General features: G+C 40.3%; 1 protein-coding gene across 4 annotated transcripts; it reads left to right on the top strand.

The window, feature by feature from the left end:
• The first annotated feature begins 200 nt into the window (after window positions 1-200).
• On the top strand, window positions 201-24,500 carry LOC134877693 (choline transporter-like protein 2). Of its 4 annotated transcripts, XR_010167610.1 has the most exons (23): window positions 8,355-8,683; window positions 12,319-12,367; window positions 12,452-12,525; window positions 12,609-12,693; window positions 12,974-13,058; window positions 13,885-13,998; window positions 14,135-14,195; window positions 14,628-14,751; window positions 15,309-15,392; window positions 15,468-15,580; window positions 15,833-15,964; window positions 16,051-16,150; window positions 16,327-16,419; window positions 16,924-17,008; window positions 18,031-18,293; window positions 18,829-18,923; window positions 19,533-19,636; window positions 19,711-19,784; window positions 19,872-19,942; window positions 20,095-20,183; window positions 20,324-20,408; window positions 22,088-22,399; window positions 22,593-23,265. XR_010167610.1 is itself a non-coding variant. In XM_063903285.1 (22 exons), exons 1-22 carry the CDS (start codon window positions 407-409, stop codon window positions 22,264-22,266), a joined length of 2,187 nt encoding a protein of 728 aa, XP_063759355.1. In that variant the 5' UTR covers window positions 201-406; the 3' UTR covers window positions 22,267-23,265. The 4 variants fall into 4 exon arrangements, 3 of the variants coding, with proteins under 3 accessions (XP_063759355.1, XP_063759354.1, XP_063759356.1); XM_063903285.1 differs by lacking the exon at window positions 8,355-8,683 and adding an exon at window positions 201-434 and having other exon boundaries at window positions 22,088-23,265; XM_063903284.1 differs by having other exon boundaries at window positions 22,088-23,265.
• The last annotated feature ends 1,912 nt before the right edge of the window (window positions 24,501-26,412 follow it).

Genomic DNA, 26,412 nt, shown 5'->3' with positions numbered 1-26,412 from the left:
CAAATACCTGAAATGAAGTAAAAAGTATAATATGGGATGTCAAAATGTAGTAGAAAGTAGCATAAGATGGTTTATTGTACTTAAATACAGTTGGTTAAAAAGCAGCTCTTTGGACATTTCTGCCCATGCCAGTGAACGGTGGGAATACCAACTCCCGCCTCCGCTCACGGATTGATTGGCTCATGGGCTTGTCGATCCAGCCTTCCTGCGTTCTCATTGGTCCTCACTCTGCTCAAGGAATTCCCCTTTAAATGTTAGCAGCACCGTGAAGATCTTGAAGCGGACTTCTTCTAACTGTTCAAACTGGAAGAAGCGCCTCACGAAGACCTCCTCAAAACTGGAAATATGCTGTAGTTAGTCAACCTCTTTAAGCTCCTTTTTTGCCCCGAAGAAACACTCCGGAGTCATGGAACTGGAGGAGAAACCGACATATGGTAATTATTTAAAATGTAAAGTCTACAACTCGGGCATGCTTCACTTCACATTGCCACTCAGAGACTTGAACTGTAAACAAGGTTCTGTTTTGGCGCAGGAATACTAACGGGGAAAGTAGTTCTATCCATGTTTCCGTGTTTACTTTTAGATGTGTTTAGAAATGTCCACTTTTTATTGTCCCACTTAGCTGGCACGACTTTATCTTGTGAACTTAAACAGTGGAATAATCTAATGTAGTACATGTACCCAAGTACTGTACGAGTCCAGTGGTAGAACAAGGTATCAGATCCTATAAAGAAACCGAAACTAGTTGTGTTATTATAGAATATCATATAGTTCTGTGTTTATCATTAGCAAATGCATTGTTTTAATATTGTAATTCGTCCATATGGAGCACATTTTGGAAAAGTACTGAGTAAATTAGTAAGTATATATCATATAAACACACGTATTTATGTTAAAAGTAACAACAAATGTTGTACAAAATGGAAATACTCAAGTGAAGCAGCACACAATGATACTTAAGTACATTACCTGAGTAAATGTACTCAGTTAGATTTCACCACTGTACGGTTCTGAGTTACTTTGACTTAATGTAATGCTACTTTATGCTTCTACTCCACTACATGTCACTTTAAGTTGAGTAGCTGCAGATATTATGTATGCATACAACATTTATCCGTTTGTTTTTTCAACATATAGCCCTGTTTTTATGTGAGTGGTACAGTGTATTGTCAGGGTGTCCCATTGGCCTAGTCCAGTTGCTGCCACATTCCTCAGGCTGGTATGGCAGCAGACGCCCAGCTATACATAGAGCTTATTAGAAAATACCTCAACATGTGGCGAGGGTCTCTGTTTGTCACTTCATGTCTACAGTCTTTCTACTTAGTGTCATATGATCAATATTATGCCCACTTAGGGCCACAAACAATCCAATATCAATACATCTGTAGTGGAACACATGTAGTGTCTCTCCTGGGACATGTCTCCATGCTTTAATGTTCAGAAAGCTCTTTATTTCTCTCATACTGCCTGCCTCTTTTCACCCTCCGTCTGAAACCAGAGCCCAGTCTGCTCTGATTGGTTAGGGCTCTGTTGTGATTGGTCAACCGCTTAGAGATGTCCCGCCCCTTAGCCTATCACGTACACTTTTCTTTAGCGCTAGCCAGTAGAAGTGCAAGTGTCCCCTCTGGAGGGAACACAGGGATTTTAGTCTTTGCAGACCATTTACATGCACCGAAACCAATACAACACACTACAGGAAAGGGAAACCCCAAAAATCCGAATAGGGCCTCCTTATTAGTTTTGGATTCAGTAATTGCCCGTAAATCCATTTTGTAATGACTGTGGTTTCAGACACCAGCCTCGAGAAACCTTTTAAAGCTGAACACACATCAATGTTCATCTGGAGGAAAAGCAGTTATAAAAGGGGACGAGGATAATGTCCTGAACACGGTGTTTCAGAACATATCCGATATAGCTGCCCATGCTGGAGTAATTTCAGACTGAGGCATAAAGAGAAACCTCAATGACAGGATCTGGAGCGGCCTGGCCCTGCTGCAGATTAGATGTAATTATAAGCCATTTTTAGGAGAGTGGTTAGAAACCTGAGTCCTCTCCAGCCTCTCTTTCCATGTTTGTAAAAGCTTGTCTCAGCTACAGATTTTCTTCTTCTGTTTTCACCAGTAGTGTATTATCCTAAAGTACATTTACTCAAGTACAGTATTTAAGTACACGTTTAAGGTACTTTTCCTGAGTATCATCCTTTTATTCTACTTTATACTTCGACGTGGCTGCATTTTGAAAGCCTTTATGTTATTTAAAAGAGGCCCTATTATGCTTTTTGGGGGTTTTCCCTTTCCTGAAACGCCTCCATTGGAATCCTTTGTTTACTTATGTAACATAATGACATCACTAGGTAACATTTGCGCTTCTATTGGCTAGCGCTCCAACACATTGTACGTGATAGGCTAAAGGGGCGAGACATCTCTAAGCTGTTGACCAATCACAACAGAGCCGGCCCAGCTAACCAATCGGAGCAGACTGGGCTCTGGTTTCAGACAGAGGGTGAAAAGAGGAGCTGCAGCACAGGCAGTATGAGAAACATAAAGAGCTTTCTGAACATTAAAGCATGGAGACATGTCCCAGGAGAGACATTGTATGCTACAGCATTTCATCTTCCACTTAAACATGCTTAACCATCCCCTAACAATGTAAACCGGAGCATGTGACTCAGCTCAATGTCTCGTTGTTCTGCCAGCTTACAAATTAAACACTACGGCATGTTCACAGCTACGTGAGGACAGGGATTTAAGTCTGGGAAAATGTGCTTTGCAAGAGACAGTGAAACAAATGTTGACTGATAAGGATGTGAAAGAAAACCACCCCAGTGAGATGCATTTATCGCCCACTTTCTTCACCAGTACGAAAGGAATGACTCTGTTTTAACAGGAAAGCAGAACTGTGCAGGTCGGAGCTTTTTCATAGTGCAATATCTAATCGGCTTGGGGTTAAGTAAACAGATCATTTTTTAGCGCCATTATTTAAGATGTTAATGCATTTGTTTTGAAGGCAAATTTAGACACCACTTTTTGGATTTAGGCGTCCGCTTTTTCGGGGGATTACAAGTTCAAGAAAAGACCTATGATTTTTTCCCCCCCCAGGATAAAAGAGGACGTAAAAGCTTCTATCTTAGTGTTGAGTGGTTGTCGAAACACAGCTGAGAATATTTAGTCTAGAAATGTTTTCCCCAAACTTGTGTCGGTAAACAGTCTCATTCTGTCTCACTCACACAGCCTACATGTATGACTTGAGTCACCGTATCACTTTTTCGCAGTTTCTGAGTTGCAGAAATAACTCGACCAGATGTAAGAACAGAAGGACATAAGAGGTTATGAACTCAGTCGAGATGGGAGCAGTCCTTTCACACAGATTCCTGTTTGTCAGCAGGGTGTAAACACTTCCTGTCTTATATTTGGATGTAGTATGTGATAGAGAGAGATGTCTCAATTTAAAAGATAACCAATACAGTGGAGCAAGAATGAGTCACAAAACCCAGGAAAGTAGTTTAGGATGACAAGTTCCTTCATCTCATCAATGGTTTTTGCAGTCTTTGTATGATTCCTGGCCAAGATAGGGCTGAAAGTGTACATGGAATAAGCTCTGGGGTGAACAAAAGCTGGAGACATTATACAACTTGTGCATTTTTACCACTGATCTTGTTATTAGAGATGGTTCCCAGCGCCAGAGCCGAGCCAAAGACTGGAAATATTGGTCATCCAAAGGTCAACTTTTCTAAAAACAAAAAGGCATTTTTTCATGGCTTGACTTCAGGATGTTACGAGACAGATTTCTCAAAGGGGCTGGGACATTTTACCCTGGGTATATACCGTTTGATTACAGAGTTACTTCCTTTTTAACGCCAGAAATAGATCTGAACTCAGACCTAAACTCCACACCCTAAAACTGTAATGACAGAGATGTGGGAGTAGTGCAGGGAGGCCCGCAGCTGTAACCTTTAGCTGGTATCAAAGTCCGCCTGCTGTACCGTCTGGGTTTGATAACGTTGTCATTTAAGATATAGATAATATGATGAAGAACAGTGAAGTTAACTTGTTTCTTTCTTGGCTTTTTATTTGACCTTTACTTTAGCTTCATTCAGTTCTTAGGAAGCAAAACATGTACAGATTGTTGGCAGGCAAAAGCAACTACAAATTCAAACGTATCTCACCCAGGCCAGTTCGTGATTACCATAAAGGTTTAACAGATCTTGTTTACAGACGATGTGTTAACTCTACACACACTGCTATAATGCTGCCTTCCAGACGACTCAGAGGTCGACATTTTCCCAATTTAAATTCCTAACTTGCAGCCACCACAGTGCAAGACGTAAACAACAAACATGGCCGACAGTGACATCGAAATGGGTGTTTGGTAAACATCTGCACAGCTGACCTCTCAGCAGTGCAACCTCCAGATTAAATATTGGTGTTTTAAACATTTTTCCAAATAACGTTCATGCACAGCAGCTCACATTCAGAGATTTGTAACCATGACTAGCCAATAACATTCACGTTCCCGTTAACCAAAACATGGCTGACGACGACAAACTTTTCCTTGGCAAGACCCAGCTGAACTCTCAGAGGTGTACCCTCATAACTTGAGGGTAATCGGGATTCATTTTGCCATCATAGCAACCTTTTACTATATTAAAGTATTTATGTTTTAATAAATACAGGCTAAATGAACTTGTTGCATTAATTTGACAAATACAAATACTTTTTAGTGTGCACTTCCATCATTCTATTGCATTATGTGGTTTACAACTAAAATAATCACATATTCTGTCACGCTTCATCGTATTGTTTCTAGTAAGAGGTAAAAAATGTGACTTCTGAGTTGTCTGTAATGCAGGATTACAAAAGCTGGTCTCAATGTCTCCTGGTAAATAGAATCGGAGGATGAAACCCTCTTTATTAGTCACATACATGCACACAGCAGAGCACACACAGTGAAATTGGTCCTCTGCATTTAACCCATCCTAGTACTAGGAGCAGTGGGCAGCTATCGTGCAGCGCCCGGGGAGCAATGGGGAGGGGGGGGATTGGAGATGTCCAGTGCCTTGCTCAAGGGCTCCACAGCAGGGCCTAGGAGGTGAACTGGGACCTCTCCAAGTAGCAGTCCACTTTCCATATTTCAAGTCTGTTCGGGGACTTGAACCGGCGACCCTACGATTCCCAGTCCAAGCCCCTACTGACTGAGCCACTGCTGGACACTGAGCCACTCCTGGACTGGATTTTAAATCCTGATTAAAACGTTGATAATTTGAGCAGATTTGTTCCACATAGAAAACAAAGATTGTTAGTTTAAATTAACAATACCAGAGCAGAGATGGGTGTATGTCAGTGTCAGATGAGATAATATAGGTACCATTTAATGTTATTGAATAAAATCAGTAAGTTTTGGGGCATTTCACAATGAAAAGCTCTTTGGAAACAGTGAATACTCTTCATTTGTGCTTTAATGCCTATTTTGTAGGGAAAACAGCTGGATTGAATCCTGAAACTAAGGAAATGGGATTCAGCCTCTCTTATTTAAACATATCCTTTCCTTTCCATGACATGTCAAAGTGTCTTTCAATGAATAATTCTTACTGCAGCTATTAAGGATATGAAGGATGGCGGCAGGACAATAAAACAGGAACTCCTTGCCCAAAATACAGGAAAAGGAAACAATGCAAGAGATCAAGGTTCCACTTTCAATTTCATTTCTGCTGAAACATATCTCTTACACACACCATAACATGTGATGAAATCAAGTGTCTGTGATCAAAGGAAGTCATATTTACATGAATACTGTACTTATATTCAAAAACACAATACAAAGACGGATTGTTCCTCTTTAAATCTGTGTATGTTAAAGTTAAGGAAGCCAGTTTGGCATTTCATAATCACATCACAGCTCTTACACATGTGGTAAATGTTATTAGTATTTTTTTATTGATTTGAGTGGATGCTAAAGGGTTGTCTGGCTGCACGGCGGTGGCTCGTTGGAATTAGATTAGATCCCTCTGAGAGCTTTTAAAAGATTGCTACGGTTGCTCAAAGCCACCAAAGAAAAAAGGATTAGCAATAATTCATTTAAGCCTGAGGGGTGGTTCACCACATCGCACTGTCCAAACTAGCTTTATGCTAAGCTAAGGATCAGGCTACATGATGCATGTTGCTAAACAGTGAAAGGACAACAGATGGAAGAAAGAGCTGTTGTTGTGTGGTGTCGTCGTCCAAGAAATCAAATTCCCCAGAAACCACCGAGCTCTGTTGAAGAGTCACTCGATGAGAATGTTGTTGTTTTTTTGTGTGGAAATTCAACGAGGCTGACTCTTTTTCGGAATCCCCGTGCACCATAAGAGCAGTGGATGGAAAGTCTGAGTAACTTCAGCTGAAATGAGAGTATCTGAGTCCCAGGATCTGTTGAAAACATCTGTGGACTGTTTGTTAGAAATGATGAACAAATGAAACATCCTCTCGTTTCCTTTGTGGTTTAAAGCAGAGTGTGTAAAAAAAAGAGGAACTAAACCTTCAAGAATTTATTTTCTAATAATCTTTAGATAGAATCGGAGGATGAAACCCTCTTTATTAGTCACATACACAGCAGAGCACACACAGTGAAATTGGTCCTCTGCATTTAACCCATCCTAGTACTAGGAGCAGTGGGCAGCTATTGTGCCCGGGGAGCAATGGGGAGGGGGGATTGGAGATGTCAGGTGCCTTGCTCAAGGGCACCACAGCAGGGCCTAGGAGGTGAACTGGGACCTCTCCAAGTAGCAGTCCACTTTCCATATTCCAAGTCTGTTCGGGGACTTGAACCGGCGACCCTACGATTCCCAGTCCAAGCCCCTACTTACTGAGCCACTGCTGGACCTTTATTCATTTCCTCTTCTTCTCTGCCTTGAATACTTTTACAAACTTTTGCTTATTACACTTTTTCAAGTTAGGTATTTTTAATGTATTTATTTTGAGATATCTTTCAATTATTTTAGGCCGGCAAGATTTGGAAAAGAAATACTAATTACAAATTGTTAATAAGTCACAATATTGGATGGATTGATCATTTACGAAACACATCTTCCTTATTACTAAACAAAATATGTCTTTAATGATGAAGAATGATCATGATGTGATTTTTTTAAAAAGAGGATCTGTATCAAACTTTAATCCTGCAGAATATTTTCTGTAGCTGGATATCTTTGCAGCTCCACAATACTTCATTCAAAATGGTATTCTCAACACATATCTTTCTGCTTCCTGCAATTTGGATATTGCCGGAGTCCAAACATATGATGAATTGTGCAGCCAGGATCTGTGTTGTATCTCATCAGCCCCAGTGCAGTTCTGCCATGTCCCAAAGGTGGGAGGAAACGCTTCACACTCCTCTATACTGTAATTCAGATAAGGGACATATTGCACTTTTTACTTCAGCATTTATTTTCCAGCTTAAGTTTCTTTAAAATGTAAGATTTTATGATGTGAGAAAACAAAATGTAATAAATAAATAAAATATGATAGGTTGATATAATTAAACTACCCAATATAATATTATAATTTAATAGAAACAGTGCATTAATCAATTATCCAATTATAATCATTTTTAATTGGCATCTCATTTTGAATAATGTTATTTAGATTTTTTGCTTTGGGTATATTTATGTTTTATACTTAAATTACATGTAGCTTATTATACTTACTTATTTCAATTTAGATCTTTTATATTTATTTTGAACAATTAGATTTTTGGGGGATTTCTTCTATATTTATGCATTAAGAACATTTACTATGACCTTTGCTGATTATACTCCCTTCTTTGAACAAACATTTCTGATGCAGGACTTTTAATTGTAACAGAGTATTTTGTGAGTGTTATATAGACCTTTTACTGAAGCAGAGGATTGAATAACACCATTTGTTGTCGCCCATATTTTATACATTCTAGAAACCAGCAGGTGTCGCTGTGTGTGCTCCATTTGAAACCCAAAGCTTATAAAAAATATCTGCATAAATACCAAAAACCCCAAAGCTTCATACAGTTTCACCACAAGTTTAAAGGCAATTGTTGTACAAAAAAATAAAGATTCTTGAGTTTATGACTGACGGCCCAGGCTGTGTTTGTTCTGCCCCAATCGTCCACACCTGAGTTTAATCATGCGGTTTTTCACTGAAGCTCCATAAAACCCCACTGGGGGCAACAGAGCAGCAGGAACCCAGCTCATTAACACATGGTTTTGATAACATCTGAGCAACTTCTCTTTACTTCTTCTCCTCGTATACACACAACAAACCTCCCCCACCCTCACCCTCACATGTCCACGCCTCCTCTCTTGCACTCGCAGCCTTCCTGTTCATTTTGAGGCAGAAACAGAGAAAAACCCGACACCCAGAAAGGTATTTTGGAAGTGGGAGGAGACAGAAAGGGAGATGCACAGGTGGGGCACAGATTGGAGAGAGGCAGTTGTTTCAGGATAAACACAGCGGGAAGTAGTCTGAGGTGGATCTGCTGCTTGCTGCTATTCAGGGGACAGGTTGGACTGGTTTCTCCACAGTACTCCAGTTTCCCTCATTCACACAGCGAGGAACAAGGGACCCAGGTTAGGAAGCGGTGGAAAGAGTAAAAAAAAAAGGCATCTTCAGTACATTCTACCCAGAGAGGATTTCCAACATGCCTGAGGAAGGAGAGTTTTATGGAAAACATGGTAACGTGTGTCTTTCTTTACTGAGTGTTTCTCATTCTGTATTCACTCTGTATCTATTAGACTGACTGGAGGAATATCTGTAAGGTTTTCTCTTAAAACAAATCTCTTAAAGTTGTGTTGAGTGAAACTGGAGCGGCAGTATCAGCATGTAAACATTGTGGGTAAGGACAGGGTGTGTGTGAGTGTGTGTTACTGTGAAACCTACTGCTGATTATACAGGTGTGTGAAGGCAGGGAGCTTTTTAGATTATCAATTGTGCAAATATGACCGTGCAAAGTGTGGGTAACCATTGAAAAGAGTAGCTTTTGTCCTAAAAATGACACGCTTATTTCATTCAATAATGTCCTACAGCTACTTAATGAAGTTATCAAGGCCTCTCTTTTATTAAATCCAATCAACTAGACTTCTCTACATGAATTAATGGTAATTCCTAAAGGCGAAACGGTTACATTTGTGTCTGAATGATAAAAAAATAACACTTCAGAGTGGCAATACTGTTGTTCTCACACCATGCCCATGAAGGCAGCTCCCACGCTCTCTCCAACAGGAAGTTGTGACTTCTGTAAGAGCTCGTGTGGTAAATGCTTTCGGTAGCATTATCCTCCCAACTGGATGCATTATTCAGATGCAAAGAGGTCAAAGAAAAAAAATTACCCACTGTCTAGACGCATGATCTAAAGCTGTGTGTTTAAATATACATCCGTTGGTATGGTGGAGAGATGTTAAGCCCTAACAAGGTCAAAATAATGTTCTTTTGGATATAAAACCATTATGTTTTGTGTTTGTGATCTTTTAGTAATTGCATTTTGTTTACTCTTAAGTAATGTTGCTTTTACTGAAGTGGAGTTAATGTTCCCTGAGGAATTAGCTTCAGAGCCCCATGATGAATTTGCTTAGATAATGGATGCTTCTGACATGCTGACCTCAGATAACATGCTGCAAACTTAACTAAAGGCCTGAGCCTGCAACAGACAGCTGCAGGGATGTTTTTCTTTAGGCTAACCTGGAAGTTAGCATCACAATTGCTACCTCCGAAAAATCGAATGAGATGTTCCATTAGATTTTGGACTAATGCAGAAAATAACAGGGTAATCTTCACCTATTAATGCCAAATGTAAAGTAAAACGCAATGTAAGGCTATAACGGAACTACAGCACGGTCACATGACTTCACATCACCACCGCTAAGCTAAAGGCGGCTAATGTTGGGCTATAAAGGAACTACAGCATGGTCACATGACTTCACGTCACCACCGCTAAGCTAAAGGCGGCTAATGTTGGGCTATAAAGGAACTACAGCACGGTCACATGACTTCACGTCACCACCACTAAGCTAAAGGCGGCTAATGTTGGGCTATAAAGGAACTACAGCACGGTCACATGACTTCACGTCACCACCGCTAAGCTAAAGGAGGCTAATGTTGGGTTATAAAGGAACTACAGCACGGTCACATGACTTCACGTCACCACCGCTAAGCTAAAGGCGGCTAATGTTGGGCTATAAAGGAACTACAGCACGGTCACATGACTTCACGTCACCACCGCTAAGCTAAAGGCGGCTAATGTTGGGCTATAAAGGAACTACAGCACGGTCACATGACTTCACGTCACCACCGCTAAGCTAAAGGCGGCTAATGTTGGGCTATAAAGGAACTACAGCACGGTCACATGACTTCACGTCTCCACCGCTAAGCTAAAGGCGGCTAATGTTGGGTGTGATGACGTTTAGTCGTCTCATTTACAGATTATTTTATGTCGTAAAACTAAAATCTCTCCAGGTTGTGTTAAACACCAAAACTTATTTGAGGAATGTTAATAACAAATTCTCAAAACCATTGACTTTGAGACGAGGTAACAAAAAGTGCTGACTCATTACCGGGTTTTGGGACTAATTCCTGCACCAATCTTTAATCCAATAAAAAAATGTACGAAACGCCAGTTACTTTCAGCAAGAAACTCAAATTTAAATCCAGGTCAGTCTTATTATCCCAACCAGAGTGTAGATGTCTGCCAAGACTTTCCCCATATTCCATATCTCCCATTTTGGAAAAATTAGGTAAATCTTATGTAATAATAAACAGCTTAGAGGAGGTTTAACACTATGTTTTAAATCAAAAGTGATGCCATCTTATTCTGATTTATTCAGTAAATGGAGCTGCTTTGACTTCACTCTTTACCCTATGAAAGAAAAGGAGTGCATGGTTTCAAATGTGTCGGTCTTGGCATTATAGGTCTTGTATCAACATCAAATAACGCCTTGTCAAAACATTGCGCTCCATGCTTAATGCTGCCTCTAGTGGCTGCAGCAGTGGTGTTTGCTTCTTCTTCGTCATGGGTTTCTTCTGTTTAGTCACCAGCGAGGAATTTGTTGCCAGGCGTGTCTGCCTTCAGGGAAAACCATCTGACAGAAGAATGGGAGGAGGGGTGGGCTTACTTTTTCTCAACCTCTTAATAAGATCCCTGTTTAACATTTTATATTTCACGTAGGGTTGTAGATCTCTCACCAAGCTATGCTGTCAATGGTGTGGTGCAGGAATGAGTCCTAAAACCAGGAAATGAGTCAGCAATTTACTACTTTTGTTTGAAAGTGAATGTGATTTGTTTACTGGTTGTTATCCTGAAATAAGATGTGGTTAAAACAAGCTGAAGACATTTACACCTTTTTGTTCTACGACATAAAATACGTAAGGAAATACCCCACTGGTAAATTTGAAAATGGCGGTTGCTAACGAGTCTTAATGAGACGACATCACGGCCAACATTAGCCACCTTTAGCTTAGCGGTGGTGACGTGAAGTCATGTGACGTGCTGTAGTTTCTTTATAGCCCAACGTTAGCCGCCTTTAGCTTAGCGGTGGTGACGTGAAGTCATGTGACCGTGCTGTAGTTCCTTTATAGCCCAACATTAGCCGCCTTTAGCTTAGCGGTGGTGACGTGAAGTCATGTGACCGTGCTGTAGTTCCTTTATAGCCCAACATTAGCCGCCTTTAGCTTAGCGGTGGTGACGTGAAGTCATGTGACCGTGCTGTAGTTCCTTTATAGCCCAACATTAGCTGCCTTTAGCTTAGCGGTGGTGACGTGAAGTCATGTAACCGTGCTGTAGTTCCTTTATAGCCCAACATTAGCCTCCTTTAGCTTAGCGGTGGTGACGTGAAGTCATGTGACCGTGCTGTAGTTCCTTTATAGCCCAACGTTAGCCGCCTTTAGCTTAGCGGTGGTGACGTGAAGTCATGTGACCGTGTTGTAGTTCCTTTATAGCCCAACATTAGTCGCATTTAGCTTAGCGGGGGTGACGTGAGGGCATGTGACCGTGCTGTAGTTCCTTTATAGCCCAACATTAGCCGCATTTAGCTTAGCGGGGGTGACGTGAGGGCATGTGACCGTGCTGTAGTTCCTTTATAGCCCAACGTTAGCTTTCTGCTTCAAAATTCAAGTCAATGTGTGGAGATTATCCTGCGGAACAAAGTTCATCATCATTTGCCACAGAGATTATTTCCTGAGATATTTCAAAATCCAATGGAAAAATCCCATAGAGTTTTTATCGAGAGAACCCTTGCGATGTTAACTTCCGGGTCGACCAACAGAAAAAGTCTCAATCCTATAAATTAAACTTTCGCTTCTTCTTTCTTCTTTTTAGGCGAGCCAAGGAAGTATGACTCCTCGTTCAAAGGCCCGATCCAAAACAGGTGAGCTAGAGATCTGGTTATCACTGTGTGTAAAGAGTTTATTTGAACCCTTTAACCCTTTGAACTCTGCCCTCTCCTCCCCAGGAGCTGCACAGACATCGTGTGCTGCATCCTCTTCGTTATCGCCATACTGGGTTACTTTGCAGTGGGAGTACTGGGTAAGGAAACCACCTCACAATGTGATGAAACTACTTTAAATGCACTCAAACTTTATCGTAACCTTCTTGGTTTGTGCTTCCAGCCTGGTCCCAGGGCGACCCCAGGAAGGTGATTTACCCCACTGACAGTCGAGGGCAGTTCTGCGGGCAGGCGGGCACCCCACTGGAGTGAGTCGCTTTCCAAATATAGATCATAATTACTGAATCTGTGTGTGTGTGTGTGTGTGTGTGTGTGTGTGTGTGGGGCTGGTGTTGTTTTCCACCTTGTGTGTCATCACGATAATGTGCTCCTGGAGACACCTACTGTAGAAGTGTGGCTTTGGTTCCTTTGCCAAGTGTTTTATATGTTGTGATTTAGTAAGTGCTATAGTGTCACAGCTTTTTTTATATCCATGTCTTTCCTCTGATCATTTATTAACATATGGGTGTGTGTGTTCTTCTTAAACAGGAAAAAGCGCTTCCTGTTCTACTTCAACATCATGAAGTGTGCCAGCCCCATGGTGCTGCTGGAGTTCCAGTGTCCCACCACTCAGGTGAGAACCCTCCCCCCCTCCCTCCCCCTGCAGAAACGTATTTGTGTCGATGTAGGGAACAGCTGTTAGGAATCACAATGCTTTGTTTATTGGACGGGTCATTGGGTTTTGTGACAGATAATATATATAGTTTATTTCAAATGGAGAATTTGTTTTTCTTGTACAACTGTTTTTAAAGTAAAAATGTGAAATCCAAGTACAGCATTTGGGTCAAAATAATTATCTAAACACAAGAAGTTAAAATGAGACGGCAATAAAAAGTTTAATTAAACATAATAAAAATTTTCAATACAAATATAATAAAATGTTTGTATTGAAAATGTAAAAAAACAATAAAAGAATAGAATATTTTACGAAAAATAAGATAAAGTAACATTTTGCAATAAAATTGAAATACAGACATAATTAGCTTAAGTAAAAATCCAATAAATAGGACAACGATTTACTTAAAAAATGTACAATTAAAAAAGAAAATACAATAAAAGTATTAATATCAACGTAAAACTGTTGAGAATAGATCTGCAATCGAGAGAAAATAAATAAGAATATATTTTAATTTTATATAAACACACGTTGTTGTAAAATAATGCATTCAAAACATAAAATGGAATATTAATATTTATTTAAATAAGTCAAATTGTGCACATTGTTTTACAGTGTGTCAAAAACAAATTTAAATAGTTTATTTTAGGAAATGTAAAATGGTGTGGAAGGGTTAATAAAGATATGGAGGCTGTTTTACAGTTTTATGATGGTATAAAGTCAGAATTAGGAACTGCTTTTTGTCTCAAAAAATAATTTATATTGGCTTAAATCTCCTCCTCAGATGTGTGTGGAGAAATGTCCGGATAAGTTCATGACGTTAGCGAAAGCCTACTACAACGGGAAGGACTTCGACTACTACAAGACGTTCTGCAAGGAGGGTGCGACGAACTCCATGGTGAGTGTGAAGCCACGTTGGTGCCACAGTTATTTTCTGATGCCTTCACACACTCACACACAGACACACTCACACACACACACTCACACACAGACACACACACCTTCTGATCTGCTTTAAATGTTTTGTGTTTCAGGGAATCCCAGAAATCCTCAAACAAGGCCTCTGTCCGGCCATGCTGACCCCCAGCAAGCCCTGTGAGTGGAAATAGAATATATTTCATACTTGTTGTTTTTTATTATAATCCTTTTTGTGTGAAAGTGATTTAATTTCAATAAAAAAAAAAATGATACAAATATTTATAGCATACTTTAGAAGTTAGAGTCAGACTTTGCAAAAAATACATTTCAAAATAAAATATAAATAGAATTGAAATGTCTGATTAAAAATGAAATGGAATTAAAATATTAAATAAACATATAAAGAAAAATATATAAAATAATATTCAAGAACAAAAACAATTATATAGATATAAGGAATTAAAGTTAAATGAGTCTAAATATTTATATACAGTCAGGTAGTAAAGGTAAGAATGTGCACGATGTGTTAAATACGTATGATAGTACGTACAGTGGTGTATTGGTGTTAATTTGACTGCCTATCTTACCCTTTCCTTTGCTTTCCTCCAGTCACTCAAAGGTGTTTCCCCGCTCTGGGCCTGAAGGGAGGTCTGATCACTGTGGGAAACAACTCTCACTTTGACGACGGCAGCGGGAAAATGAGGGACGCCAAGGATCTGGTCGATGGAGTCAAGTGAGTTGTTATCATCATCATCATCATCATCATTACTCTCATCCAGAGCCTGTCCCAACCTGCAGCCCCACAGGAAAACGAAAGGAAACCTGTGCATTAAAAATAATAAACATACTTAAAAATAATTAAAAGTAATACAAATATTTATATAAACATAAGTTAAAGACGTGAAATTTTAAATAAGAAATATATATTTTTTAAATCTATAAAAATAAAAAGTTAAAGTAAAATTATTCTAATAAATAAAAGTATTTAAACAGTCACCAGTTCAAGTCCCCGAAAGACCTAGTGCCACCGTGGTGTCCCTGAGCAAGACACTGGATACCTACACTGCTCCCCGGGCGCCGTACATAATGGCAGCCCACTGCTCCTAACACTAGGATGGGTCAAATGCAGAGACCGCATTTCGTTGTCCTAGTACTTGTACTCTGTGCAATGACAATAAAGTTGAATCTTCATCTATTGATGAAAACACAGCCATACTAAAAAAAAAAACCGGCATCAATTTGTTTTAACCATTAAACACTGAGAGTAAACCCGCCTGACTCTCTCCTCAGGAACGCCACCGTGGTGATGGAGGCGCGTCAGGTGGTGATGAAGATCTTTGAGGATTACACAAAGTCCTGGTACTGGATCCTGATGTAAGTCGCTCACAAACATTCATAAACCTGCTTCTGTCTGAAGCCTCCGCTCACTGCCTGTCTCTCTCTCTGCAGAGGGTTAGTCATTGCGATGCTCACCAGTCTGCTCTTCATCATCCTGCTGCGCTTCCTGGCCGGGATCATGGTCTGGGTCATGATCGTCATGGTGATACTGGTCATAGGTTACGGTAAGAGCCAAAACACAAAGGCCTTCTGCTCTGTCTAATTCAGGATGGTTTCCTTGGTACAATGCATGTTGCACTATAGGGCCTCGTTAAGTCTGATGCACCCGCACTTAAATGGCTAACCTAAAGCTAATGCACCTGCAGGTTTCTCACTGTTCTCCGTGTATGTGTGTGTGTGTGTGTGTTCATGGTGGATTGCACATATTGTTACTTTAGATAAAAGCTTCTTCTAAATGTAATGTAATCCCTGCTCAGGTATCTTCCACTGCTACATGGAGTACGCCGCTCTGAAAGGAGAGGCCGGCGCTAACGTCACTCTGCAGGAAATCGGCTTCCAGACAGACTTCACCGTGTACCTGCAGATCAGACAGACCTGGCTGGCCTTCAGTACGCTCACACACCGTCGTCTACACCTTTAAACACTCTGACATGTTACTGTTACACCACTGTAATCTATCCCTCTTCTCCTTCAGTGATCATCCTGGCCATTGTGGAGGTCATCATCATCCTCCTGCTCATCTTCCTCAGGAAGAGGATCCTCATCGCCATCGCTCTCATCAAAGAAGCCAGCAGGTCAGACCTCCCTTTAAGCTGTTAGAAGCCTTAAGATGGCACATTTTTCTACCTTACAACTCATTTTACTGAACAAAGTAATGCATTAAAGAATCAGGCTAATGCTAAATACAGATTAAAGCTATTAGAATTCGACTCAGTGAGGATTTTTGTCTTTGTTGTGATGCTGTTTACAGAACCATCGGGCATGTGATGTGTTCCCTCTTCTACCCCCTCTTCACCTTCCTCCTCCTGGCCATCGTCATCGCCTACTGGGCGGTCACTGCTATGTATCCTTTCTAAAGTCCCATCAATCAAACTGCTTTAAAATAACCTGTGTGTATAAACTTATCTTCATTTTTCACTCAGCCAGCTACCGTTTTTATAGCTATCCCGTGTCCTGAACTACAACATATTTAAAACTGTCACTAATATTTGCAGTATACCTAAAGACTGTCATATGTTGAGGAGGTTCTAGTTTCTATGATGTCAAATAGTGACAACTTATTTTGAAGCCAGGGCTCGATTACTAAAAGCCTGCTAGAAAAGTAGGACATTGTTGTTTCTTCAAAGGATTGTTTTTGGGCTACACAGATTATTATAAGAGGGGACACAATGTCGCACAGGTCTATGGTAAAGTCTGAACATTTTAATTCAGGCTTAACTTTTCAGCGAGTTAAAGTTTTGTACGTTTAAGCGTGTGCAACCCTACTAAGCAGAAATGAAGTTTAAAAGCCCATGTGTTGAAGTGGATTCTGAAAGTCTTCCGTAGCTGTCCTTAATAAACTGCTCAGCTTCTTGTCTACTTCTAATGAACCCATCTACAAAGTCTTCAACGAGACGATGTGCGACCACTCCAGAAAGACCTGTGAACCAGCGGTGAGTTCTCTTTTAATTATCGATTTAATGTTAGGAGCTCATTTTTAATCCTGACCCCCAAAAAAAATCGCCAAGCTGCCTCCCCATATCTTCAAGTCATCGTCACTAAAAACTCACCTGTTCACCTCGGCCTTTGACCCCTGATCCATCACAGTCCCCCTGCTTCCACTCCTGCTGCTACTACTTCATACCAATTCATTTATTAATTAGGTAAATTATAAATCATTAATTAGCTTTTATAAGACAAGAGAGAAACAGGGCCACTGTGACCGGCTGCTTGCCAAATAGTGAGCCCACATTTATCTGTACTGCTAAGCCTTCTATTGGCTACTTAGCTTCCTCCGCCTCTCAGCTAGCATCCTTGGTATCTGTTGTTCACTGAGTTGATTCTTCCCCCGTTGGATGCTGGATGATGAAGAAGAGGGAGGAAGCTAGGTAGCCAACATAAGGCTTAGTCATCTTGCCAAATAGTGAGCCTGTGTTGCTGTATGGAAACTATGTTAGAACTGGTTAATAACTGGTTCTTAATGATTAATAAAGTGCTTACAATCTAATTAATAACCTAATTATAAAGGGTAGTCTTATTGTAAAGCGGTACCCATTTTTCTTTATTACCTGCCCTGCTTTGTTTGTTTTTTGTCTGTCCTCACCTCATGTAAAGCGGTCCTGGGTCCCATGAAAGGCGCTCTATAAATTAAATCTAGTATAATTGAATCGCTCAACCTAAAAACGTTTTGAAAAGGTAATCTTAAGGGATGCTGAACTGTTAAGACAACACAGAAGTTAATTCGTTATCCTTGGGACGTATTCTAAAGCTTCCCATTCAACACTTCTCCGTTATGTCTTGTGATTTAACATGCATTTTTAAACTGTGGATAAAATGAATTGAATCAACCTTTTTTAAACTGATTGTACGCTCAATTATTCTCTTGTGAATGTGTTTTCAATGCTTCCGTGACATTAAATGGAGAGTAGACTTCCAAACTGTTTGTTAAAAGCTGAGTATATAACCTGTATCTCAGAACTACTCGGCCAGTCCGGAAAAGGCGCAGTGCCCGGACTCGGAGTGCCTGTTCGCCTTTTACGGCGGGGAGACGGCCTACCACAAGTACCTGATCGGCCTGCAGTTCTACAACGTCTTCCTCTTCTTCTGGTGCGCCAACTTCGTCACGGCGCTGGGACAGATGACCCTCGCCGGCGCCTTCGCCTCGCACTACTGGGCCTTCAACAAGCCCGACGACGTGCCCGCCTTCCCCGTGTTCTCCTCCCTCGGGAGATCGCTCAGGTGCGTTTGCAAGGGGCGGAAGATTCAAACGGGAATGGGGTGCATTTGAAGCGGCCATCTTTTTGGAGGATAGCGTCTTTAGCATTGGCAGCAGCCGTCAATGTCTCTCAGCTGTCTAGTCTGTTGTTTTGCATCCAAAATAGATGAAGTACCCACCAAATAAACTCTTACTGATGTTAGCTCCATTTAAAATGTTACATCTTTGGAGGAACATGTCTAATATACAAACTGGAGGACACAGGAGCTTCAAATTTTGAGGCCCATAACAATACACAACCATCCGGACATGAAGGCTAATGTTATGCTAACTGAATGCTAACATATTTCAAAGTATAAATCTCATTCCCTGTGTAGTTTTTTTGTGTTTCTGTATTTAATATAAAAACATGTTGACACTCTCTAGCTCTAAAATGTTATCCCTAGTCCTTTAGTTTGTGTTCGTTGGTAATTTGATTAGCCGTTGGACAGGTTGTCCTTCAAAGATGGCCGACTTGCTGTTGAGTTTGATTTGAAAGTCTCTTGCCTGTTGTCGTAGATATCACACAGGAACTCTGGCGTTCGGCTCCCTGATCCTCTCCATCGTTCAGATCATCAGAGTGCTGCTGGAGTATCTGGACCACAAGCTCAAAGGTCGGCTGGAGTTTAGTTCACATTTCTGTTGATGTTTATTGGTTTTTTACATAATTGCACGAGACTGTCTTTACTTGTAACCCATTCTTTTTGCTTATGTATCATAATAATGGCTGATAAGGTGTCTTTTAGGTTTGAATAATAATAGCAGAGAGCTTTTCCAACTCCAAATGATGGTCTTATAAGGAGAAGGGTCCGCTTGAGGCCCTGGTTAATTTAGATTTGCAAATCAATTCAATGCCATTTACATTATAGATTAGGTTTTTACAAGCAAAAATGCAAAGTGAAAGATCAGAAATAATTCCTTTTCTCTTTTTATTTGTGGTATTGGGTTTTATTTCAGCCTCTATACCCAACTTACATTGTGACTATAACATCATTTTCATGCTTTGAAGTTTTTGTAGTTATTTCCCCGTCATTTTAGATATTTGACCCAATTTTTTCATGCTTTTTTTGTTCTTTTTAATAGCCTTTACTCCCTTCTACCTTAACTGTATATACATATTGAATTTGTTTATGAGGTCACACTAGTCCGTATTGCGGGACGTAACATTGTACTATAATTGAAAATAGACAAATCTCTCAATGTCTTTATTTTATTTCCCACAGGAGCTCATAATAAATGCACCAAGTTCCTGCTGTGCTGCCTCAAGTGCTGCTTCTGGTGTCTGGAGAAATTCGTCAAGTTCATCAACAGGAACGCCTACATCATGGTGCGTGGAGTAGAAAATAATCCCTGGTGATGTTGATGAAGTGTGTGTGTGTAATGACTGTGTTCGGCCACTAGACGGCGATCTACGGGAAGAACTTCTGCACCTCGGCCAGAGACGCCTTCTTCCTCCTCATGAGGAACATGATCAGGTGAGGGGGATTTAATAAAGATTGATTGGTTTTGACTGTCAGTCTTTGATCTACAGAGTATAATTTATATTTCTTTGAATCCTCCAGGGTGGCTGTGCTGGACAAAGTGACAGACTTCCTCTTGTTTTTGGGGAAACTGCTCATTGTTGGGCTCGTCGGTGAGTCTTAATCTGAGTTACTCATGCTTCAAATCTTTGTTAGACATCATTTTAGACGAGAGAAGATTAATTGGAATATTTCCAGCCAATCAGTGTGCAGCAGAGAGCTTTGTGAATGTTGTAGAAATGTGTCTTATTTATTTTATTCTCAGGAATCTTTGCCTTCTTCTTCTTCTCTGGGAGAGTGGAGGCCTTTGAGAACACCGCTCCACATCTCCACTACTACTGGGTTCCCATCCTGGTGAGTCCTGCTCTTCAATTTACCTCTGAAGAACTGTTTGCTTTGAGGAATAACCCAACTTTGTTTACAACCCTGCCTTGTTTTTGTTTCTGATCCTTGGTGTCGCTTCATTAATATTAAATTGTTCTTCTCGTTCCCAGACGGTGGTGGTCGGCTCCTACCTCATCGCCCACGGATTCTTCAGCGTGTACGCCATGTGTGTGGACACTCTGTTCCTATGCTTCTGTAAGTACTTCACATCATTACTTCTGAAATGTCCATATACAGGAAACCAGCTTGCAGATGTGTTGCATTGAAGAAAGGTCTTTAAAGGTCATAAAACAGCCTTTAATTCTCAGCTAAATCCAAAGTTTCTTCACTTCTTTAATATCTCTTTTGGTATTGGGCTGTTACTAACTCTAAATTGCATGAATACAGAGTGGTGTATAAAGTGGTGCAGGGATATTTTGGTTGCAAGGTAGCATCACAAGGGTTCCCCCAACAAAAAGCCAATGGGATTTTTCCATTGGCTTTCGAAATATTGCAGAAATACGTAATCTGTGGTGAACGACCGTTTATAATACCTACACATTTTTTGGAAGCGTAAATGTAATCTCTAGAAGTAAAAAGCTAACATTAGGCTATAAAGGAACTACAGCACGGTCACATGACTTCACGTCACCACCGCTAAGCTAAAGGAGGCTAATGTTGGGCTATAAAGGAACTACAGCACGGTCACCACCGCTAAGCTAAAGGAGGCTAATGTTGGGCTATAAAGGAACTACAGCACGGTCACATGACTTCACGTCACCACCGCTAAGCTAAAGGCGGTTAATGTTGGGCTATAAAGGAACTACAGCACGGTCACATGACTTCACGTCACCACCGCTAAGCTAAAGGCGGTTAATGTTGGGCTATAAAGGAACTACAGCATGGTCACATGACTTCACGTCACCACCGCTAAGCTAAAGGCGGTTAATGTTGGGCTATAAAGGAACTACAGCACGGTCACATGACTTCACGTCACCACCGCTAAGCTAAAGGCGGTTAATGTTGGGCTATAAAGGAACTACAGCACGGTCACATGACTTCACGTCACCACCGCTAAGCTAAAGGCGGCTAATGCATGACTTCACGTCACCACCGCTAAGCTAAAAGCGGCTAATGTTGGGCTATAAAGGAACTACAGCACAGTCACATGACTTCACGTCACCACCGCTAAGCTAAAGGAGGCTAATGTTGGGCTATAAAGGAACTACAGCACGGTCACATGACTTCACGTCACCACCGCTAAGCTAAAGGAGGCTAATGTTGGGCTATAAAGAAACTACAGCACGGTCACATGACTTCACCTCACCACCGCTAAGCTAAAAGCGGCTAATGTTGGGCTATAAAGGAACTACAGCACGGTCACATGACTTCACGTCACCACAGCTAAGCTAAAGGCGGCTAATGTTGGGCGTGATGACGTTTAGTCGTCTCATTTAGACACTGCTGTTTTTTAATGGGTATTTAGCGACGATGTCGTAGAACAAAACCTGAACATCTGTTCAGCTTGTGATAACCAATGACCTTATTTTTAGGCATCTAAAAGAAACAGTGAAACGAGGGAAGTGCAATTGCTAACTCATTTCCTGGTTTTCGGACTCATTCCTGCACCACTCTATAGTGTACCACACTTCTGTTTCCCAATAACGGTCTGAGGCCTCAGTATGTTGATCTGCTGCTTGATGTTTTCTCTAGAACTGCCTGTTGGTGCTTTGCTTGCTATTTGACTTTCTGTCTCTTTTTGTCTCCTCTTTTTTTCACATTTTCCCACAATTCACCACCTCCCTTCCACTTCCTCCCTTCCCATAACACCTTTTTTCATTTCTAATTTCCTATTCCATCCCTTAACCCGTACAAACACACGAACACACAACAAGGTGAAGACCTGGAGCGCAATGACGGTTCAGCCGAGAGGCCTTATTACATGTCCTCGGCGCTCCGGGAGATTCTGTTGAAGGACAAAGTCGGGGATCCGTCTTCTGCCCGGCAACAGGACGGCGAAGAAGAGGATAAAGACGTTGTGTTGAAACAGCCTCGAGAGGAAGATGAAGTTTAGAGAAGAGGAGTTTTGAGGAAGCCTTTTTAGTTGTTATAGTTTAAGACTTCTGGAAATAAGGATCACACTGCCACGGGCAACAGAGGAGGAGAAGTACTCACATCTTGTACTTGAGTAAAGTAGAAGTACTCAGGTCTTGTACTTGAGTAAAGTAGAAGTACTCAGATCTTGTACTTGAGTAAAGTAGAAGTACTCAGATCTTGTTCTTGAGTAAAAGTAGAAGTACTCAGATCTTGTACTTGAGTAAAGTAGAAGTACTCAGGTCTTGTACTTGAGTAAAGTAGAAGTACTCAGATCTTGTACTTGAGTAAAGTAGAAGTACTCAGGTCTTGTACTTGAGTAAAGTAGAAGTACTCAGATCTTGTACTTGAGTAAAGTAGAAGTACCAGAGTGTAGGAATACTCTGTCACAGTGAAAGTATTCTAAATGTTCCTCCAGTGAAAGTAGAAAGTACTCTCCTCTAAATGTACTTAGAGTAGCGACAGTAAAAGTAGTCATTGTCTGATTGGTCCATTTCAGAATAATATCTCTGATATGTTTTATAATGATTGATCATTAAAGTGTTCTCAGAGCTGGTAAAGGTGCAGCTAGTTTGAATGGCTTTGTATACTGCAGGGTAGCTGCTGGATTTACTGCAGGTGAACTACAGTCTGATTTAAGGGAGATTATATTTACCATCATTAATCCTAATCCGCCTAGCAACTAAAGGGATTAAGTACATGAAGTGGATTAGAAGTTATTTGTACTTACTAACTTCCCACCTCTGCTGGCCAACAGAAACTTGACACCATTTTGTGCCTGATTTACAGTGTTAGCGTCGGTCTGTTTGCACTTTTATTGAAGTTTAAGGGAAACAGTTTACAGTTATGCATCAGACGCACATTATTAGCCCTGTTTCTTCTTCTGTGCTGCACTATCAACGCACTTTTCATCTGTTTACACCAAGCCAGGTTTTAATCTGAATAAAAGGGATGCTCTTCAGGCTACCTGCTCACTTGAGCACTGAGTCTTTTGTCTGTTCTTCAATTTGATTGGTTTGTTGAACAGGCATAATGCACATCGCTGGAAGTGCCAAGAGGTTATTCTTTATCTGTTTTCCGTGGACAGATGTTGAAGCCTTCAGTACGTTTGTGTTTGGCTGCAAAGTTGCTTAAATAAACAATATTTCAGAATAAAAATCCCAAATAAGTGATTTAAACTCTTAAATTGATGCATGTTTTTGTTGTTATGGTCTGCATTAATTAATCCAAGCTTTGCCTGCTGTTAAATTAACTTTGTCCTTCGTCTTTGGATAAAAAGTCAGGCTGTAAAATGAATGAAAATGTTATTGAAATCACACTAGATGTGCTATTTGGTAAAGGTACATTTTTTTAAACATATCTGAATTCAATATTATAGTGCTGCACAGACTTCCTGGTGTCTTTTCAAACTGAATAATAAATATTGTACAGATCCCTTTATTTATTTACAGGAGGATGATCGTTCCCTCACAAATGCCATCAGTTATTTTTGCTCTAATAATCAAATCTAAGCTCAAGCCTCTTTTTTTTAGCACTTCTCTCTGCAATAATCTGACTTCAATGTTGTTTTTATTGAATGTTTTCCAGTGGAGGATCTTGAGAGGAACGACGGGAGTGCAGAGAGGCCCTACTTGATGCCGGAGAACCTCAGAAAAATCCTGAATAAGAAGAACAAAACGGAACCGGCTGAATAACGGATAAATCCGCAGCGATGTTGGACTTGAGAGCAAACAGACTTGGACCATAACCGGATGTCTTCCATCACCTCGATCAGAAGTGTTCTGATCCACTTTATCGCCCAGAGTTTGTTGGTTTTAAATGCGGTTAACATCCAAACCCATTTTTAGCAAGTTGTAAAACATCTTTTTATCGAAGACGCTGCCATATTTGTTATATATTTTAATATTTGTGCCACATGAAGGTCAGCCTTACCGTTGTTTAATATGTGCTTTTTATCTGTCTGTAATCTTACGCTATGTCTGCAACTTTATTTAACCGTGTTACCAAAGCCTTCACGCTGCCGCTCTCTCAACTGGAAGGTCATTTTATCTCCTGCATGAAGCATCGGATCCATCAGCGAGTGTGAGGAGAGAATGGACTTTATGAATCACGAAAGCTACATTTTTATTGTATAGGGTATACTTTGGTACTCATTCATTATGTGGAGATATTAAACCGAGAACGTTTTTGAAATAAACATAGTTTTTTACGTAATTGCACGAGACTCTTTCCTTTCACAAATTCTTTTGCTCATGTTTCATAATAAGTGCTGATAATGTTTTAGGTTCGAATAACAATAGCAGAGAGCTTTCCGTCGACAGAAATATTGTCCTTTAAATGTTTGTTTCATGCCCCAAATACTGGAAAAAACTAATCACGATTTTGTGAAGCTGAGATTTGGGCGTGGGAGAGAAACACCGGGATTTTAGCCTTTGCAGACCATTTACATGCACTAAACGGCATCATAGAAGAGTTTATGCATGTCAAAATGAACCGGCTAAATAACTAGCACAGTTAAAAGTGCAACATGATCCTCTAAAATGTGAAACGCTGAGACAAAGTACATCTGCCTCAACATGACACACTCACCACCAGCCATGCTCTGCTTCCTACTGTTCTGTTGCTGTCCACGAGGTGGAGTGTGTGTGTATGTGATCTCTGCAGAGTGTGTTCAGTGTGTCCTCCGGTCAGGGAGCAGAGGAAGCTCTTATCTGCAGGCTGGTGTCAGCTGAGGGCTGGTGATCCTGATCAGATCACAGCAGTACATCTCGTGTTGCACACTGCTCCGGTACGAGTCAGAGGCGCGTACTCACTGAATAATGCAAAATCACTCAGATATTTTCCATATAAGTACAATTAGCAATACTTAACTTTAAAAATAATCTGTTGCAACTCAAAGCCCTGCAAAGTACATGTTTTGCACTCAAAATATACATAAAGCGCCAAAAGTAAAAGTACTGGTGACGTGTAACGGTCCATTCCAGATGCACATTTATCACCTGTTCATCACAGCTGTAAAGGTGGAGCTCATTTTAACCACTGCTGCTGGGAACATGTGATTTGGTCTTTACTGGTTGACTTGTGTTTTGTATTAGCTCATTTGTATCTGTAAAAAGCTGTCAGGTAAATGTAGTGGAGTAGAAGTATAAAGAAGCATAGCATTACTCAGGTCAAGTACCTAAGAACGGTGCTTCAGTAGGATACCTGAGTAAAAGTACTTCACTGCCTCCCGCCTCTTTCCTGGAGCTACTGCAGTCCTTTGTTATTTGGCCAAGTGTTTATTTCTCTGTCCGTCTGTTGACAGATTTTGTGAGCAGGAAAGCAACACAACATGCAGAAGACTGATGCACTGAACACGTGTAGATAAAATGAGAGGCGTAAAGTAACTAAGTACATTTACTGAAGCACTGAAGTGTTTCTCATCTTCTCATTATTCTAACTCCTCCTTCACGTGGCCCGCATCATCTTTTTCTCCCAATCTTTTTTTCCTTTATGATTTTCTTTTCAAACTTCAGATTTTTTCCAAACTATTCTGACATTTTCCTAAAAATTCTGAGTGTTTTTTTTTTCTTTCTGAATTTCGACTTTAAAAACGTCCCTCCCTTTTCACGTGGCTTTTCTTTTTGTCTCCAAATCTTTTCTCTTTCTGATTTTATTTTCAAATTTAAGATTTTTTTTCAGACAATTTCTTCCAAATTATCATTTTTTTCCTAAAAGTTCTGACTATTTTTCTTAATGTCGACTTTTAAAAATGTCCCTCTCTTTTCTCATTATTCTAACTCCTTCATGTGGCCCCTATCTTCCTTTTTTTTTTTTTATTCACGTTCTTTGTCTCCCAATTTCTTTTCTTTTGATTTTTTTTCAAACTTCAGATTTTTTTTCACATTTTTTACATTTTTGATTTTTTTTCTAAATTATCCCTTTTTTCCCAAAAGTTCTGACTTTCTAAATTTCTATTTTTAAAAGTGTCCCACTCTTTTCTCATTATTCTAACTCCTCCTTCATGAGGCCCTAATCATCTTCTTTTAAAAACTCACAGTTTTTAGTCTCCCAGATTTTTTTCAAAATGTCCGATCATTTTTTCTAAAGTCTGACTTTTTTTCAAACTTCTGCAGTGGTTCATTTC

Source organism: Eleginops maclovinus, chromosome 16, assembly GCF_036324505.1.
Source record: "Eleginops maclovinus isolate JMC-PN-2008 ecotype Puerto Natales chromosome 16, JC_Emac_rtc_rv5, whole genome shotgun sequence".
NCBI classification, from domain to species: Eukaryota; Metazoa; Chordata; class Actinopteri; order Perciformes; family Eleginopidae; genus Eleginops; species Eleginops maclovinus.
This window is presented reverse-complemented; position numbering and strand designations above follow the sequence as displayed.

Excerpts from the sequence above, each read along its gene's own strand:
- LOC134877693 (XM_063903284.1), top strand. The coding sequence starts at position 8,650 with ATGCCTGAGGAAGGAGAGTTTTATGGAAAACATG. Across the intron at positions 15,581-15,832 it reads GATACTGGTCATAGGTTACG|GTATCTTCCACTGCTACATG; the intron begins GTAAGAGCCAAA and ends ATCCCTGCTCAG. Across the intron at positions 18,924-19,532 it reads TCTGGACCACAAGCTCAAAG|GAGCTCATAATAAATGCACC; the intron begins GTCGGCTGGAGT and ends TATTTCCCACAG.